Genomic DNA, 17,869 nt, shown 5'->3' with positions numbered 1-17,869 from the left:
GATTTTCAATATAAAATTGAAAAATTAAACATTATATACAAAATAATGTTACGTGTGAATAAATAATTTTCCTCCACTGTAAATAATTAAACTTTACGGACATTACCCTGGTTTATTTTTGTCGTCAGTTGTATGGTGATAGCCTCTGTGGCGTCGAGGTGGTTGATGAGCGGCAGTTATCCAGCCGCTCATGTAATCATCATCAAGGTTAATTTGGTGTTGAAACATGAATAGTCACGCTTTTCTATATTTAACACTTGTTACTAAAGTCATTCAACCTTTTCTCAGTGAATTCATATAAGGAATTGTAATATACATTTTTCTCTCTTCATTTTATGTTATATTTTTATTGTTTCTATTAGCGTGTGTATCAATTGTACAGATGAACAGTCTGATTAGCGTCATTCCTTGGATAATAATAGAAAGCGACTAGAATAAATTTTTCTAAAGCATAGAAGCAAATCTTAAATTGTTCGATTCCGATTTTTGAAGGAAACAAGGTTATTGTACTGTATATAATACTTTGAAGTTAACACGTTTTGTGATTCTTTTTGTTATTGAAAATGAATGTGTTTATAAGAGTGAGTTGTAGTGGGAGGCCGAGAGTAGAATATTGAATAAATTATCAAACAACAATTAGCTTACTTATTCAAGGTGAGTTTACATTCTTACGATTGTTTTATTGAAAAGCCCAGAGAAACGCAATTTTTTCTGGTTACTCGTGAACCACAATTTCCTGATCACATTCTCTAGAATAGTTGGATATGAATAAGTGCTTAACTATTTCAAATGGATAATATTCTATTTGCAGGTATGTCGAAAGGTATTCTGACTGTGAATTCAACCCTGCAAACGGAGCTTAATTTCGACCAAACCCTCTCAAATTATTCGCTAATATCTAATTTCAAAAATTGTTTTCCGAAAAAGACAAACAAAATTTTCTTCAATTTCTTTAAACATTTTTTAAATGTTAGTAAATTTCTTGTTCATTTACAAATCAAATAATAGTAGCGTTAAATAGTGGTGAAATAACAATATGAAGTATCCTCAGTAGGAAAATTAAATTGAGTTAAATATCTAATAAATAGATTAATTACTACGCTTAAGTTTATTCCGATTGGCCTATGTATTCATATATCTCATTCTCATTTTATTTGTCTATACTCTTCTAATTTATTCATCAAGTTTATTTGATTTTAAGGAAAATGTTAAAAACCATCTTCTTTTGGAAGTTATTCAGATATCGTGAGATGCGGTCGGGTGTGATGTAGGTTTCAGAAAAACATTTTCTTTATCGTGCCAACGTTTCGATCTTTTATTGAGATCATCTTCAGGGCTCAAAGTGTTTGTCTTCTGTGTAAGTGTGCCATCCTTGCGTGTCGTGTTGAGAGTGCCCACTTTGAGCCCTGAAGATGATCTCAATAAAAGATCGAAACGTTGGCACGATAAAGAAAATGTTTTTCTGAAACCTACATCACACCCGACCGCATCTCACGATATCTGAATAACTATCGATTAATGGTCACTAATCTCTACACAATTCTTTTGGAAGTTTTACAGAAAACCGACATTAATAACACCAGTATGCAAATTAAACTTTTTTGAGCGATGATTTCATCATATCAGGTGTATCTTTTTAGGGGTTTCAGGGTTTTCAGTGCTGATTCTGAATATGACTTCAGTTTTTTTTCTACCACGTCAGGATTTTTCACAAGTCGAATTGAATATAATAGCAAATTTTATTACCAGAATCAACGAGAACCCATAATTTAGATTAATTTGTTCAGAGATGAAACACTTTATAAACTTTATATTGCTGTGTAAGTAAACTAAATACATTTTTACAGTCATGTATAAAGTAACCAAGATCATTTCTACGTTAGTTTTTGAATTTTCTTTTCTTGGTTTTCCGTGTTGACCCATCATCCTTGCAGTCTCGCTTCAGCATCCAAAAGTAGTCTGCCATTATGCTCGAATTCCAGTTTTCCTGGTATATCCTTTCCATTTCTCTTATATCCTGGTGGAACCGTTCACCATGGTCCTCGCTGAATTCACCAAGATTCTCGGGGAAATAGTCTACGTGTGAGTGTAGTAAATGTTCTTTCACGCTCATATTGCATCCTGATTCTTGAAAGCTCTTCAGCATATTGCTCACCATATTTTCGAAATCGGGATGTTTAAAATTGCCCAAAAAATTTTCAACGATTGGTTTAAATTCATTCCATACGATTTTTTCTTTCTTTGACATCGATTTTATAAACACTTCATCCCTTCATTCAAATTATAATTTAAAAACATTATAACTAATACTCTAGAAAGCCTAAAACCGCCTAATTCAAAATTGTTTCAACTTTTTGTTTAAAAACTATTTTTGAATTGATTGGAGATGATTGGAATTGGAATTCATGGTTGATTCCGTACGCCCAAAGAGGTCTTATCATTCCGTTGAAAAATAAAAGTTTATTTTCAATGTCTGATTTTAGTCGTGAATCAATCAGTCTTTCAATTAGTTTATAACGTCGGTATGATAGCTGTTTGTCCACTTTTGGATGGAGATTCCAAGTCAGTCGTTTATCCATGAAAAGTCCAAGATAATGCACATGGTCAGTGGTTGGCAATGGGTGGTTCAATTTACACGCACTGCACGACAGATATTTTTACGTAAAGTAGTATTTATCTGTGCGTTTTTCGTTCACCACTTTGTCAACCATTCAGGTTACTCATTCAGGTGTGTTGTTGTAAGTCACTCTAACAGCGGACAAATTTGGCGATGCAAAGGCCAACTTATTTTATAAAATTCATTGAAAGTATTTAGTTAGATTAAAAAAATTTATAAAACGCATTTGAATAGAATAAAGCTATTTGCCAGCCGAGCAGTCAGTGATGATCAAAGAAGTTAGAATTTTAGTTACTGTAATAAATTATTATAAAACGTTTACCGTGTTGTGGTGATTTTGGAAAAAAATTTAAATACAATTTAGTTCCTTAAATTCACTGATTTCGTGGTACGCTTGGCCAATTAATATATTACAATTAATTAAGATTTTTAGTTGAGATAAAAAAGTCAATGGCACGAGCGTGATTCGAACCCACGATCTTCGGTAGATACGCCGCTGCTCTACCACTTGAGCCACCGTGACCTCGATCCACTCGGATACCAACTTCCCTAACTAAAAAACTAAATACCTTAATTAATTGTAATATATTAAATGGCAAAAAGGAGGGAAAATTCAAAAGGTGGGGTTGAGATGGGAAGTTAGTGTCCGAGTGGACCTAGGTCACGATAGCTCAAGTGGTAGAGCAGCGGCGTATCTAGCCGAAGATCATGGGTTCGAATCCCGCTCGTGCCATTGACTTTCTTTTCTCAACTAAAAACCTTAAATAATTGTAATAAAATTTAGTATTGGACAAAAATAAAATATATAAATGTTTGGAGGACAAGTATAAGATTAAATTGGTTTGAAAAATATAAACTACATTGTTGTATTGTTATAGTTTAAATTGTTTGACATATTTCTCTACAGGTAAACTTAATTTCCATCAAGGTGTAATTTATTGTAATTAACAGTCTTTGTAACAAGAGAGAGACAGTTATGAAAAATATTATAAGTGTGCTATAATTACAAAAATGAAACAAACTTAATTAAAAATGAGAAATATACACTGTCTTAATTGAACGGCTTGAGAATATATCATGGGAGGAAGACAAGAAAGTTGTCCAAGCTTAATATAATCCGGTGATCCAAGGAGAGATTAAACGTGTCTCTGGCATAGGGCTGAAAGAGGAAAGCTAACAACTCAGTTACAGTGCCACCTGGGCCTCCAAGTTTGACCTAAATCTCCCACAGGGATGACGCCCTGGGGCGATAATTAAAATTTTCCCCAGCCTTCAAAATTAGTGCCATGAGCTGATGGAAGGCCGACATGTACTCTTTCCTCACGGGTTGGGTTGTATCGTCTCTTTTTTTAATGTGAAAGTGGTACTGTCAATTTTTTAAACAAATCGTCCTATCAAAACAACTACTTAAAAATAGTATAAATAATGGTAGGAGATTTTTTTAAATTACGGACATATTCCAATGATTTATTGACACTTTTATTTGTTTATTAGGTATAAGAGATAATTTAATGATTAATAGCAATATTGTGATTTTTTGGCTGATTTTGACTGATTTTGACCGGGTAATAGATCGATTGATTTGTTGATTAGTTGACTGCTTAAATCGTTTAGTCAGACCGTTAGGGATTTTCGAAATTCTGAAGATTAATTGGGTTGTAACTCACATAATGTGCTGATGATAATGATTGATCGAATCCTTGATCGAACGTGGTTATTACCAGTAGACTTTAATCATTAAATATGCAAAAGTACGGTTTGATTTATGGAAACTGTGATAGAACAATTACAGGATAGATTTAATTGGCGTGTTCAACAGTGCGATAAAGGAAAGGTTAGAAGTTTTGATGTTGATGCTTAAAACAGTGAAACTACTAATATCCTTTTATTGATTGTTTGCAAGTGATTGTAAACTCTCAAGCTCGAATTTGCCACCTTTCAAGTCATTTAAATCCAAAAACGTATTGAACTTATCAAAAATTAATGCAAAGATCGGAGGAGAAAACTAAAAAAAAATTACCGAAATTAATTTTTTAAAAATGAGATATTGCACTTCTTTAAATTAATTAAAATTATTCTTCTGAAATGGAACTTCTATGTCGATTCTAATCTGTCGCCGTTCAATTATTTTTTAAGAAATGAATTTTTAATATTTGGTATAAAATTATGTGCGATATTCTCAACAGTAACTGGTTAAATTCATCGTTTTGATCTTAAATCAAAAGAACAGGATCACCATTTCCTGTGAATAGTCATTAAACGCTCAATGTTTACGATTTAATAAACCTCCCTCAGGTAATTCTTTTACGCCCTGCAAAGCTACCATAAAACTTTCTATAAAAATGTATTATTAAGGGAGCTGGAATGGCGAGTAATGGGAAATGGCTGAGTGAAAGGATGGGATAAATTATTTTTACAAAAGTCTAATAACCGTAAAAGGAAATACACCTTAAAAAGAAATTATACATTTAACATTAGAGAGAAAATAATATTAAGGAGTTTAAAGATAATTCCACCTATATAAAAAAAATTATATTTCTTATGCTTTATAGTAATCTAATGAGCAGTTCAACATAAATGTTTATTCTCTAATTTCGTGGTCCGCTTGACCAATTAAATCATTGCAATTAATTAAGGTTTTTAGTTGAGATGAAAAAAAAGTTAATGGCACGAGCGGGATTCGAACCCACGATCTTCGGCTAGATACGCCGCTGCTCTACCACATTTGAAAAATGGCAAAAAGGAGGGAAAACTCATAAGGTGGGGTTGAGATAGGAAGTTTGTCCGAGTGGATCGAGGTCACGATAGCTCAAGTGGTAGAGCAGCGGCGTATCTAGCCGAAGATCGTGGGTTCGAATCCCGCTCGTGCCATTAACTTTTTTTTCATCTCTTAATTAATTGTAATAAATGTTTATATAAAAGAAAATACATAAAGGCCAATGATCACAAATTCATGTAAAATAAAACTAACACACTAATGTTCTAGATTATCATTGATTAAAATAACATTAATTGGTGTTTTCCTTTTAGTGTATGTGGAAAAAACCAAGAAAATGTTAATATAAGTGTAACATTTGTTATAAAGGTTCACGTACTAACCGGAAAAGGGGCTCTTTGAAATAAAACCAGAAGGGTTGATTTTATATATAACCTTTAGCCTCACCTTCTCTGTTACTCATTAGCTACCCCCTTGTGCACTTTCTTTCACGAGAATCAATCAAGCCGTCTCTTTACTTCTCCATCTTCCCTGTTATTCTCAAACGCACTATCTTGATTGCCTTTTACATCGTTACCGAGGGTAAAGCCCTTTCTGATGCCGTTTCAACAAAAGGCCGAACAGAATCCGGTTTCCAATTTTTACAAATTGAAACCATGACAAACAAACGGTAAAAATTTAAAGTTTTCTTTAAGACCAAGCTTGACAATCTAGTCATTTACTATTATTATTATTATCATTACTATTCAATAGTCTTGTTCATTTACACGATTTGGAAAAGAACAAATTGTTTTATGTTTATTTTGTGGTCTGCCCATTCAGGTTTGTATAAAATTCTAAAATTGTTCTAATATCTCAATAAAAATGTAATATAACCAGAAGCCATGGTCATTCTAAAGTCTTATTCTGGAAAACTGCAGCTTCCACGATTTTCGTTTTTTCCTCATTCGGTCGATATTGTTAAACGAAAAGAGGAGAAATGAAGCCTGGTCGGAATCTGGTATTGCGACTTGGATCGGCAATAAATCGGGATGGAAGAGTTAATTGTGTCAGAGAGCAGAGACTTTGTCCAATATCCTCTCAGTCCCGTTCCTCTTTTATTTCCCACTTCTATTTAATTATCTGATTACATCCGTCATTGTGTGTACCGTACGTTGAGGGGGCGCAATATCAGGGGTTCACAGCCCTTAAGCGACTTGGGCCGGCAATCTGTCTTTATTTAAAGACTTTTATTATGCCGGGAAACAGGAAACTGGGTGTTAGCAATAAATGTTGGCATTTATAAACCCGGCACATTTCAGCGTATAACCCATGAGCTGTAATAAATAATTTAACTTTTATAAAGCTAAGATCTGGCAAACTCGCCTAAGTCGTGTACACCGCCATACCTCTTGAAGGGTAAGTTTGTTGTGCATCGAAAGAGATACGCCAGTTTTCGTCTAGTTTTTACAGACAGGTCCAAGAGCGGCGTTGGTGTGGCATGTGCCGTATATAAGCATGAAATGGCCACCTTGTAGTTGCTGCCTCTCATGGTAGCGTATAACCGGCGAAGCGATTTAGCACGCTCTCACGACGACCTGTAGATGGCCCCTAAGAACCTGAGCCTGAAACGAGGATCGTCCTTACGATTAAGAATAAGTGTGTGGTGATTAGTGACCGTTAATCGATATTTATTTAGAAATCGTGAGATGCGGTCTGGTGTGATGTAGGTTTCAGAAAAACATTTTCTTTATCGTGCCAACGTTTCGATCTTTATTGAGATCATCTTCAGGGCTCAAAGTGTTTGTCTTCTGTGTAATTGTGCCATTCTTGCGTGTCGTGTCGAGAGTGCCCGGGCACTTGGTTGTTGTTTTTTAAATGTATACAGTTTTTTTTTTTTTTTTTTTTTTTGAGGGGGTGTATTTATCGTGTGAGTGGTGAGGGGCTGATCCGAAATATTTCCATCATCGCCTCTTCAGCAGTGTGTGTGTGTGTGTTTCTACGTAAGAACTTGTACTTAAGTACTCCCTGACACCAGTGAGTTTATTTATAAACATGTCGATTCAAAAATAATTTCAACAAAAAAAGGAAAAAATAATATGATGATGATGAGTATCCATACTCAATTTCAAAACATCAAAGAAGACTATAAACACTTGAATGAAAAAGTTTTAATTGTTCAGAAAATAAAAATGGCATTCACTATGTCTAGAAAACATAGCAGAATCTCCGGTCTCAAAAACCGAAGGGCATCTTACCCTTGAGTCACTATACACTGCAGCAAAGTAAGTCTGGACTGTTGGACGCTCCCGTGCTCCAGGAGCATGTTGTTGACAGTCTGAGGAGGTGCTTTACTGCATGAGCAAGCAGTTTACAATGAAGAATCGATGTAGGTACTCCCTCTCGGCCATGCCCCTCAGAATTTGCATCAGCCTTTAATAAATTTTCAGGTGATGCATCCGAAGACGAGAGGAGACAGTTGGAAAAAACTCCTTTGTTTGTTGGCCCTGCCTGGATTTACTCCATAAGTCTTCCCACGCCTCCAGGCTGCACTCATTTATGTTTTTCTTCACAGTGGCTAAAGGAACCCTTGTGTAGGACAGAGACAGATCCTTACTTCGAGAAGCAGCCTTAACCAACCGATCCGCGAGTTCATTTCTGCAAGGTGCATCTTATTTTCTCTGTAAACGGCAAATGTGTGTGTATTGAACAGGAAGTCTAGGGTGATCCTACTATCAATCGTGATTTCAACCTTGGTCGTCAGATGACAAGGGCATTCCACCCATTCTAGGCCTATGCCACTGCCAATTGTTCGAACAAAGGCCACTTAGTCTTAATTTCTGCTCGAATATCTATACATCTCTGCTGATGATCACGAACGCACCTCCTACATATTCCTCAACTTTCCTGCAGTCAGTATATACTGCCAGGCCAAACAGCTCCTCCATTTCCATCCGGACCTCATGGTAACAGGCCGGATACATCCATTTTTTAAAACTTGTGGGTTAAAACAATTGATTTTGTTTAAACTTTCCGGCAACTTACATCGGTCTTACATCCCAATATCTGGACAAGAGAGTAAAGCAACATATCTATGATTGCAAAAAACCCAAGCAAAATTCTACAGCACTCGCTACCTACCATTTTGAACACAAACACAATTTCGATTTCAACAATCCAAAAATTTCACACACAGAAATGGTTTATATTAACAGAGATAAACACAGCATCAATTACATGTAAACTCAGTCGCAGCTACGCCAATATCATTAATCAAATTCAATATAGATAACATACATATATCATCACATTACATTCCACACATCAAACCTTTCTCACATAGTCTAATTTTTCAATAATTTAGCTTTCTTTTTCCTATTTATCCTGAAAGGATAATCTGGCCGAACCATTACCAACGTTTTTCCCTTCGTCGGCTCTTTTCACCTCAAAGAAGCCGATTCCTTATACAAAAATGTCTTTCTATACCGACTTCGTTCCCCACCCCTCCAAAACCCAACATATATAAATATAAAACAGCAATATCTCACTGGCACTCTCAACACGACACGCAAGAATGGCACACTTACACAGAAAACAAACACTTTAAGTGAGTAGAAATACTTTGATTGACTATAATTAAAAAATATTTTTGATTGTATAAATTCACTTTTTTCCACATCCTACATGCATTTGTTAAATTTAAACAATGTTTGTAAATGCCAGGCCCTGAAGATAATCTCAATAAAGATCGAAACGTTGGCACGATAAAGAAAATGTTTTTCTGAAACCTACATCACACCAGACCGCATCTCACGATTTCTGAATACTTATCGACTAACGGACACTACTCACCACATGTTTTTTTTTTGTTCAACGCGAGGTGCCGCACTAGCATGGCAGAAAGCAGCAGGCACTTTTGTAAGTTTCACTGCCAAACCCTTGTAAACTTAAGCCCCCTGGATAGCTCATAAACCAGTTGCCTGCTTTTTTTTCTCAAAATTATGGTCTGTATGAAGTTTCCAGCTCAATTTCTGATCAATGATGACACCAAGGTATCTCAGAATATCGACTCTTTCCAGCCTCTCTTTTGCTCCCGTCGGTCCATATATTTTCCCGGTCGAGGTGTTCTAGATAAATGCAACAGCTTTGATTTTTTTAAAATAAATTTATTTTTTGACTCTTTGGTCCAATCCTCAAACAGATTAATATCAAGTATAGAGCCAGTAGATAAATTCAAATTTTAATCACATACTCTTTCAATTAATCAATCATTTTTTCCATTTTGAAACGAAAAAAATAACTAATACTGTTTGCGCCGGAATAAATAGGTTTAAGAAAAAAAANGTTTCATTATTTAAAATCATCCCTATCTGGATCTGCCTTGCAAGCAATATCTTCAATTCCATTAATTGCTTCGGAATATCACCAAGCTTGGAACAGCTTAACAAAAATATTTGACAATGAAAGGATACAGGCAACAAACTATTTAGTTAAAATTTTTAACTTTCCACCATTAACGCGACATGATCAAGCGTCTCTTGAAAGATTTTCCTCCACCGTCTTGGAATCAGCTCAAGCCTTCAGAAATCTTAACCTGGACGACCCAGCAGGCTTTATACTATACACCTTTTCTCTTAGGCTGCTTGATAGCAAATCCAAGGAGCGTTTTGAAGCAGATGTTGGACCGAAAGAAGTAATCCCATCCTTCGATAGTTTCTCTAAATTTATTCAACAACAAATCCTTCAACTTCAAACAAATGCCTTAACATCACCAATTCCGAATCAATCCTTGAAACCAATGTCACACCCTAAACGTGTCCTGCTGTCCCTGGGAGTATCCTCTAATTTGAAGGCATGTCCTATTTGCCAAGAAAACCACAAGATTTTTGAGTGTAACCAGTTTCGTGCAATTAGCCCTTCGGATCGTTTCAAGAGAATAAAGTCATTAAATCGCTGTTTAAATTGCTTTTCTGCCAGTCATTCTTGTAAAAAATGCCCGTCCACATATTCTTGTCGGCACTGTGGCAAAAAACATCATTCCCTTTTACACTTGTCGAATGCTGAAAATGCCGCGAACCGTACGAAAGACTGGTTCGACAGCAAACCTGAGCCACCAAGTGAACATTTTTCGCATCCAGCCGGAACCGCTCATACCAACCAAGTAAAACCTACTGCCGATGTATCACGCCTTGATGATCAAACACCGGTCTTATCGGCAACAACAACTGGAGAGCCAAGCGTTATTCTGGGAACCGCTGTTGCTCGTATACAGGATGGCAAAGGAAATTTGCAGCCAATTCGTATACTCATTGACTGCGGATCACAACGGTCATTTATAACAACAGAGTGTGCCCGTCGGCTGTGTTTGCCGACTAAACCGAATCCTCAACGATTAGTCGGGCTGGGTGAGCAGTCAATCTCAGGAGGCAATTTGGCCTTAAAATGCGTTTTAGCGCCGAGTAAGAACGACGCACCTCGGCTTTGTACAACCGCTATCGTTTTAGATAAAATCACCGACCAGCTGCCATCTTGCCATTTACCAAAAATTGTGCAACAACGCCTCGTTGGATTTGACCTCGCCGACCCTACGTTTTATGAACCCGGTCCAATTGAATTCCTCCTTGGGGCTGATCTATTCGGAGATATATTATCTGGTAATTCCGTGAATTTACCTGGTGGACTCCCAACAGCCCTTAATACTATTTTTGGGATAGTTTTAATGGGTAGAATTTGTGAAGTGTCGTCGAACACCGCATGCTCATTGTTTGTGAAGGAGACAAGTGAGAATTCATTTGCGGACCTGCAGAAACTTCTTACTCGGTTCTGGGAGATAGAGGAAGTAGATTCAACTATTCATGTCAATCCTCTCGAATTACAATGCGAAGATCATTTTGCGAAGACCCATACGAGGGATGATTCGGGGAGATATGTTGTATCTTTGCCCTTCAAGGAAAACCCGGTGATATTAGGCGAGTCAAAGCCGGGTGCTCTTGTCCGTTTTCGCAAATTAGAACATCGATTCGGAAAGGAGCCTAGCTTAAAAGAAAATTACGATACTGTAATACAAGATTATTTGTCAAAAGGTTACATCTCTTGTGCATCGCAGCCAGGCCAATATTTTCTCCCACATCATGGAGTGATCAAGGACAGCACATCGACCAAGCTTCGCGTCGTATTCGATGCTTCTTTTTCTACCAGCCACGGGTCTTTAAATGACAAGTTATTGACTGGCCCAAAGTTACAACGTGATATAAAAGATGTACTACTTCATTTTCGCACATTCCAGATCGCAATGACTGCCGATATCGCGCAGATGTACTTACAGATTGTAGTATTTCCACGTGATCGTACTTTCCAACATTTTCTATATAGAACCGAACCTAGTGAGGCAGTGACGGAATATGAATTGAATCGCTTGCCTTTTGGTTTGTCATCCTCACCGTTTCTTGCCTTACGAGTTCTCAAACAACTTGCTGTTGATGAAGGTGCTGAATCTCCCAATGCTGTGAATACTCTTAGGTATGGCATGTATGTAGACGATGCCTTAACTGGAGCAGACACTGTCGTTGCTGCTAAAAAATTACAGGGTGAACTCATTGAATTATTAAAACGAGGCGGTTTCGAATTGCGCAAATGGACCAGTAATTGTGCTGACGTATTATTAGATGTCCCTATTGAGGCACAAAACCAGCATGTACCTCTCTCAAATTTAGAAGATACCGCAGTAAAAATTCTTGGTATGCAATGGGAACCAAACAGGGATTGTTTGTCGTATAAAATTGTAAGTCAGGACGCTGCTTTGACAAAGAGAGGCATACTTTCGACAATCGCACGAATGTATGATCCACTCGGTTATCTAGCACCCGTAGTTTTTCAAGCCAAGTGTATCCTGCAACGTCTCTGGGAACTTCAAATTGATTGGGACAGACCTTTACCAGTAGAAGTGGCCAATGATTGGAAAGTATTTTTACAAGAATTACCCACATTGGGAAATATTACGATTCCACGATGTTTGTTTTCCAATACCTCAAAGGTTGCGACCGTATTAGGCTTCGCTGACGCATCTTCTTTAGGCTACGCTGCCGCGATTTACCTGCGAGCCGAAGAAGCGGAGGGCTTAATCAAGTCGCATTTAATATTTGCAAAAACTCGTCTAGCTCCTTTAAAAACCATGTCGATACCTCGCTTAGAATTGTGCGCTGCCCTTTTGTTGGTAAAATCATTAGAGTCTTTAAATCAATATTTTAAACAAATCACCGTGACGTCCACATACCTTTTTACGGATTCAATGACGGTTCTATCTTGGTTGCGAACACCTCCACACCGTCTTAAAACGTTTGTCGCTAACAGAGTGGTTCGAATTCTGAGTTCGTCGTCCTTAAATACCTGGTTCCATGTTCGATCAGAAGATAATGCCGCCGATCTTGCATCTCGAGGTTCTAATCCATCAGACTTTTCGATGAGAACTAGCTGGTGGCAAGGTCCTTCGTGGACTGTTCGTCCCTTTCATGAATGGCCAGTTAATGCATGTGAAATTGTTTCTCTTTCTCAAGACTTGTCAGAGGTCAAACCCATAACCGCATGCGTAGCTCATCAAGTCAAATCACCGGAATCACTGTTTGTTCCATTTTCGTCCTATTCCCGTATGCTGAGGATATATTCATTAGTGCTACGTTTCATGCACAATTGCAGAAGTGATCTACAACAGCGACGAACCGGATATATTCAGCTGTCTGAAATCCGTGATACGGCGTTCCGTCTTATATTACAAGTCCAGGCGTACCATTTTCGTGATGAGCTGGTAGTCAAGATGAAGCCATCCAAGTTTAAATCTTTAGCTCCCTTTGTGGATGCCCGGGGTATATTTAGGGTGGGCGGACGGTTGTCCAACGCTCCCTTACCCTATGATGCAAAGCACCCGATCCTTATACCGCATCAATCCCGCTTCGCAACTTTATTAGTTGACTATTTGCATTTGTCGTATATGCACGCTGGACCTCAATTATTGTATTCTCTTGTTTTTAGGCGATTTTGGATTACGGGCGGTAGAAGTTTTATTCGGTCGCGAACCCATAAGTGTTTAAAATGTCATAAACTCAAAATTAAATCATATCAACCATTCATGGATGATTTACCTCGGTCGCGCTTCGAGCAAGGCCGACCTTTTATCAATGTAGGTATTGACTTTGGAGGCCCCTTTATGATTAAGGACTCCCCGCGTCGAAAAGCGGCAGTTTCAAAGGCCTACATATGCTTGTTCGTGTGTTTTGCTACCAAGGCAATACATGTAGAGGTGGTGTCTCGATTGTCCACTGACGCTTTCTTAGCCTCTTTGGACAGATTCATCGCCAGGAGAGGTGCCCCTACAAAAATATATTCGGACAATGCGACCAACTTCCAAGGTGNAACCTCGGCGAAGGCATCACGCACGTCACCTGATCCCCGACCATCTGAATCTGACCTCGATACCTACCGCTACCTCGATTTGTACCAGTTCAAATAGATGAAGATTTGCTACCTACCTCAAACCATCAGCTGAGTAAACAAACAAACAAGCAAAAAAACTTCTGTTTTAGCTTTTAATAATATTGTAATTAATTTACTTTGTTAAGTTTAATATTCCCTTGGCCTATTGTTTATGTTTAAGAATTTAGTTGTAAATGTAACAACATTACAATTTTATGTATAAGTACAATTATAGTATTGATTGTTTATAAATTATATTTTTTACTAGATTATCTCTCCAATTCACCTTCAAGTAAAGAAACCCTACATTCAAATTCCTGGAAACGGATTGGGAGGTACGCTAATAATTGCAGTAGCCCCTCCCGCCAACAAATACCAATTAATTAAGGTTTTTAGTCGAGATAAAAAGTCACTGGCACGAGCGGGATTCGAACCCACGATCTTAATCTTAAAAACTTAGCAAATTTAATCAAATGTAAATTTTAAGAGTCTGGAAAGGGCCGGAAAGTCCGAAAAACGATGAAATACTTTTCTTCGTATGCTCGTTTTTTTTTCCTTCCTCCAGAAAATTAATAAAGAAAACGTGTTTCTCTGACTGCCCACCCCCAGCCTATAACTTCTCACTCGCCGACTCAAAATAAACTTCATTTCACCTTCCGCATAGCTTAATAAACCCTGCTAGAACAGATTTGCGCTAGCCCAGTTTAACGGCTTACTTTAACAAAGTGTACAAGTTTCCGGTTGATTTACGAGCCGGGGCGTTATGAAAAGAAATATTTTCAAATTAATCGTCAACCCTCAGCCTGGCAAACACGATATTGATTTTGCATGAGGGTGCTGGAAAAAGATAGTGATGATAACTTACAAAAAGTGCTTTTAGGAGGACGCGTATATTCCGATCAGAGCGAACCCTGACTTACAAATCAGACTGTATATTTCAAAATTTTACTTTGCTTATAATATTTTTAGGTGAGTCATATTGTAATGCAAATGTTTTAACCAAAGTACATAAATGAATAATTTTTAAACTCAGTTATATCAAGTGATACGTATTTTATTTGTCTAATTCACAAATTCCCTTATACAAATACAATGAATTTAATTCATTTTCACTCTCACTCTCTCTCACTCTCTCTTTCTATCTTTCTATCTTTCTCTCTCTCTCGCTGTCGCTGTCGCTCTCTCTCTCTCTCTCCCTTTCTCTCCCTCACTCTTTCTCTCTCTCTCTCCCTCTCTCTCGCTCCCTCCCACCCTCTCACTCTCTCTATCGCCGTGCATCGGCCCCCTCTTTGACATCAGTTACCATTGAGTCATTGATTTTAAGGAACGGAACCATCTGTGGCTTGTATTTTCCAGATTTCCATTATAGTGTTATTTGTTCATTTCATGCTATTTTTAATAAAGCAGTGGTATAAGTGAATAATGTCGTTTTTGGTAATTGCATATGATTATAGTTTTTAAATTTACATTATTTTTAATAACTTTCAATTAATTAATCTTTTATGTAAGGTGTTGGTTGAAATGAAAATTTAGTGGCTCAATACGCCGTAGCTGTGACCACTTGAGCTATCTATTGTAGAAGTGGTTAGAGCAGCGGCGTATAGAGCCGAAGGTCGTGGGTTCGAAACCTCCTCGTGACACTAACTTTTTCATTTCAACCCACATCTTACATAAAAGGTTAATTAATTGAAAGAGGTTATTTGCTCAATCGGACCAAGAAATATAATGGATTTTTAATAACGATATATCTGTTTGCTCCAATAAAAGAAAAGTTAATTCTAAGGCTGTGTAGAGACCAACTCTCACAAATCATTTCATCCGGGGGAACGAAAAGAAGAAAAAAATGGATCCCTGTGCCGGTCATGATCGGTGTCTGAGTCAGATGGCATGATTTATGCGGCAATATGTCGGCCCACGACCGGGTCGAACTAGCCGCCCAATGGCCTGTGCATAGTCTCCGGCGATATTGCACTATGCCCTTTACTTTTTCATACAAGAGAAAAAAACCTATTCGGAGTTGACGCCCTGTCCGACCTCCATCTTTTGTCCTGTGCGTTTGTGTTATGTTTATTTATCCCTGTCAATAAAATAAAAAAATAAAAAAAGCTAGTCTTCTTGATATATTTATTTTTTTTATTTTTCAAGAATATAAATATTTTACATTCATACGTAAATTAACAAGAAATTTCATCAATGTCACAAAAATAAATAGATAACCTGTTTTTTTAAACTATTTTAATCTCAAAAATTCGTTGCAATAGGATCGACTATCAATAACAGTAACGAAGGTTGTTCTGCTATTTCTTTACTTGTTAATCAGACCAAAACGTTTTTAATCACACATTCATCAAGAAGTGAAAAATCAATTTTTTGTCAACATTGTTCATCCATGAAACGGTGAGAGGTCAAAGGAGAAACTGAGAGGGGAAAAGTTGTTGAGTGGCAGTTTTAAGTTTCAGTTGAGTGGTGTCTGCTGTATGTACATATTTAATCAATCAGGTTTTTCAACCTTTTACCCCCTGCTAGCTGAAATATGTCTTTATTCCCGTCTCTCGGTAATACACACCAATTATGTTAATAGAATGCTCAAATTTCCATTGAAACATATTAATTTTATAAGTTTACATCATTTCTCAGTGGGTTTCTAAACCTTAAGTAGTGTTGTAGTATACTACAAAATAAACATTATTCATTACAAACGGAAATAATGTTTTCAATTTGAATATTAAATTAATAAAACATAGAAAAGAATAGCATAAATGTAATTGATAACATCTGAAAAGTTCGATATGTGTACGAATTATTACTTGTGGTACGAGAAGGGCAGACCAACGTTCAATGGATCCACAATCAGTGTGCGGCTTTTCTCTCATCTTTTTTTCGATTGACTTTTATAAAAGTCATATCTTGTTAACTTTACTTTTGACGTTGAATGCCACGGATTCCGACCCGTCTGGACAATCTGGAATCAAGGCCAAAACAGGTAAACGAAATATTTTCTCTCCCCATTAATATGTTTACTCTGCGAATTCTCAAACGAGAAAACCGATGTGAAATTATTCCATGTCAAAGGGAATCGGTAAACATTTATAGGTTTGTTTTTCTTTTGCAAATTCTCGACAAAGCTTTTGTGTTTTTCAGGTGATAGCGCGTAATAATATTCTCTTATGTACGGCTTTTTGAAATAATTCAATTCGAAATGTTGAAATATTCTGTTTAAACAGGTTTGACACTTATGTAGAGTCAATTGACACTGATGTTTGACCCAGAAGCCACAACCAAAGGACTCCCACGATACAATCTCTCTTCTAATATAACAACTCAAAGACAATCGTACCTATTCAAATGTATTCAGAAAATGAATTAACTAGAAGACAATGGGGTTTGAAACATTTAATTCTACTATGGTAAATAGAGCTGCTGCAACCTCAAAGATTCAAGATAATTGTGTATAATTCATTGCAAAGTTGTCACCTTTTCACATTTCATCTCTGTTCTTTGGACCAAAAAAATTAAATTCATTATACTAACAAGAAGAGACGGATCTAGCTGAGGCAAAAGGTTTCTTTTGACCACATCGGGATCACTCTTTTCTTTACTAAAATCTTAGTGGGTTGATATTATTTATTATCATCAGACTATATTTTTTATTCGACTGCACTACTTTTTACGCATAAAAAACTTCTGAACTACAGGTTGATGTTCACTATAATTCTCAAGCTTATGTGGAGTAAAGGAATGGACATTTTAGGGTAATGAAAGATGCTCACTGCTAATGCACGAAAACAAAAATCCAAACAAAATTCCTAAGAAATTGTTTAAACTTACCTTTTTTTTCTTCACAGCTCAAACACATCGTCCCTTTAATATTCTCTTTCTTCCTTTAGAAGCGAAAGCCAATTACAAAAATTCCTTTCGTCCTTTTCCGTACATCCCAATCCGTTGAAACGTTAGCAAATTTCTATACCATATCCCAGTCAATCCTCCCTGTCGAATGAAACAGCTGAAACACCGATGACGACCTTAAATATTGGTAACTAATACAATTGAATGCAAAACAGACGATTTTTTAAAATTTATTAATCATTATT

The 17,869-nt window shown here is 36.9% G+C and overlaps 1 protein-coding gene across 1 annotated transcript; it reads left to right on the top strand.

Moving 5' to 3' along the window:
- The first annotated feature begins 9,835 nt into the window (after positions 1–9,835).
- LOC106673697 lies at positions 9,836–13,361 on the top strand. The gene is made up of 3 exons (XM_024229715.1): positions 9,836–10,005; positions 10,290–13,113; positions 13,338–13,361. Exons 1-3 carry the CDS (start codon positions 9,836–9,838, stop codon positions 13,359–13,361), a joined length of 3,018 nt encoding a protein of 1,005 aa, XP_024085483.1.
- The last annotated feature ends 4,508 nt before the right edge of the window (positions 13,362–17,869 follow it).

This window comes from Cimex lectularius, unplaced genomic scaffold, assembly GCF_000648675.2.
Source record: "Cimex lectularius strain Harlan isolate CLEC.00 unplaced genomic scaffold, Clec_2.1 scaffold308, whole genome shotgun sequence".
Classification (NCBI taxonomy): domain Eukaryota; kingdom Metazoa; phylum Arthropoda; class Insecta; order Hemiptera; family Cimicidae; genus Cimex; species Cimex lectularius.
This window is presented reverse-complemented; position numbering and strand designations above follow the sequence as displayed.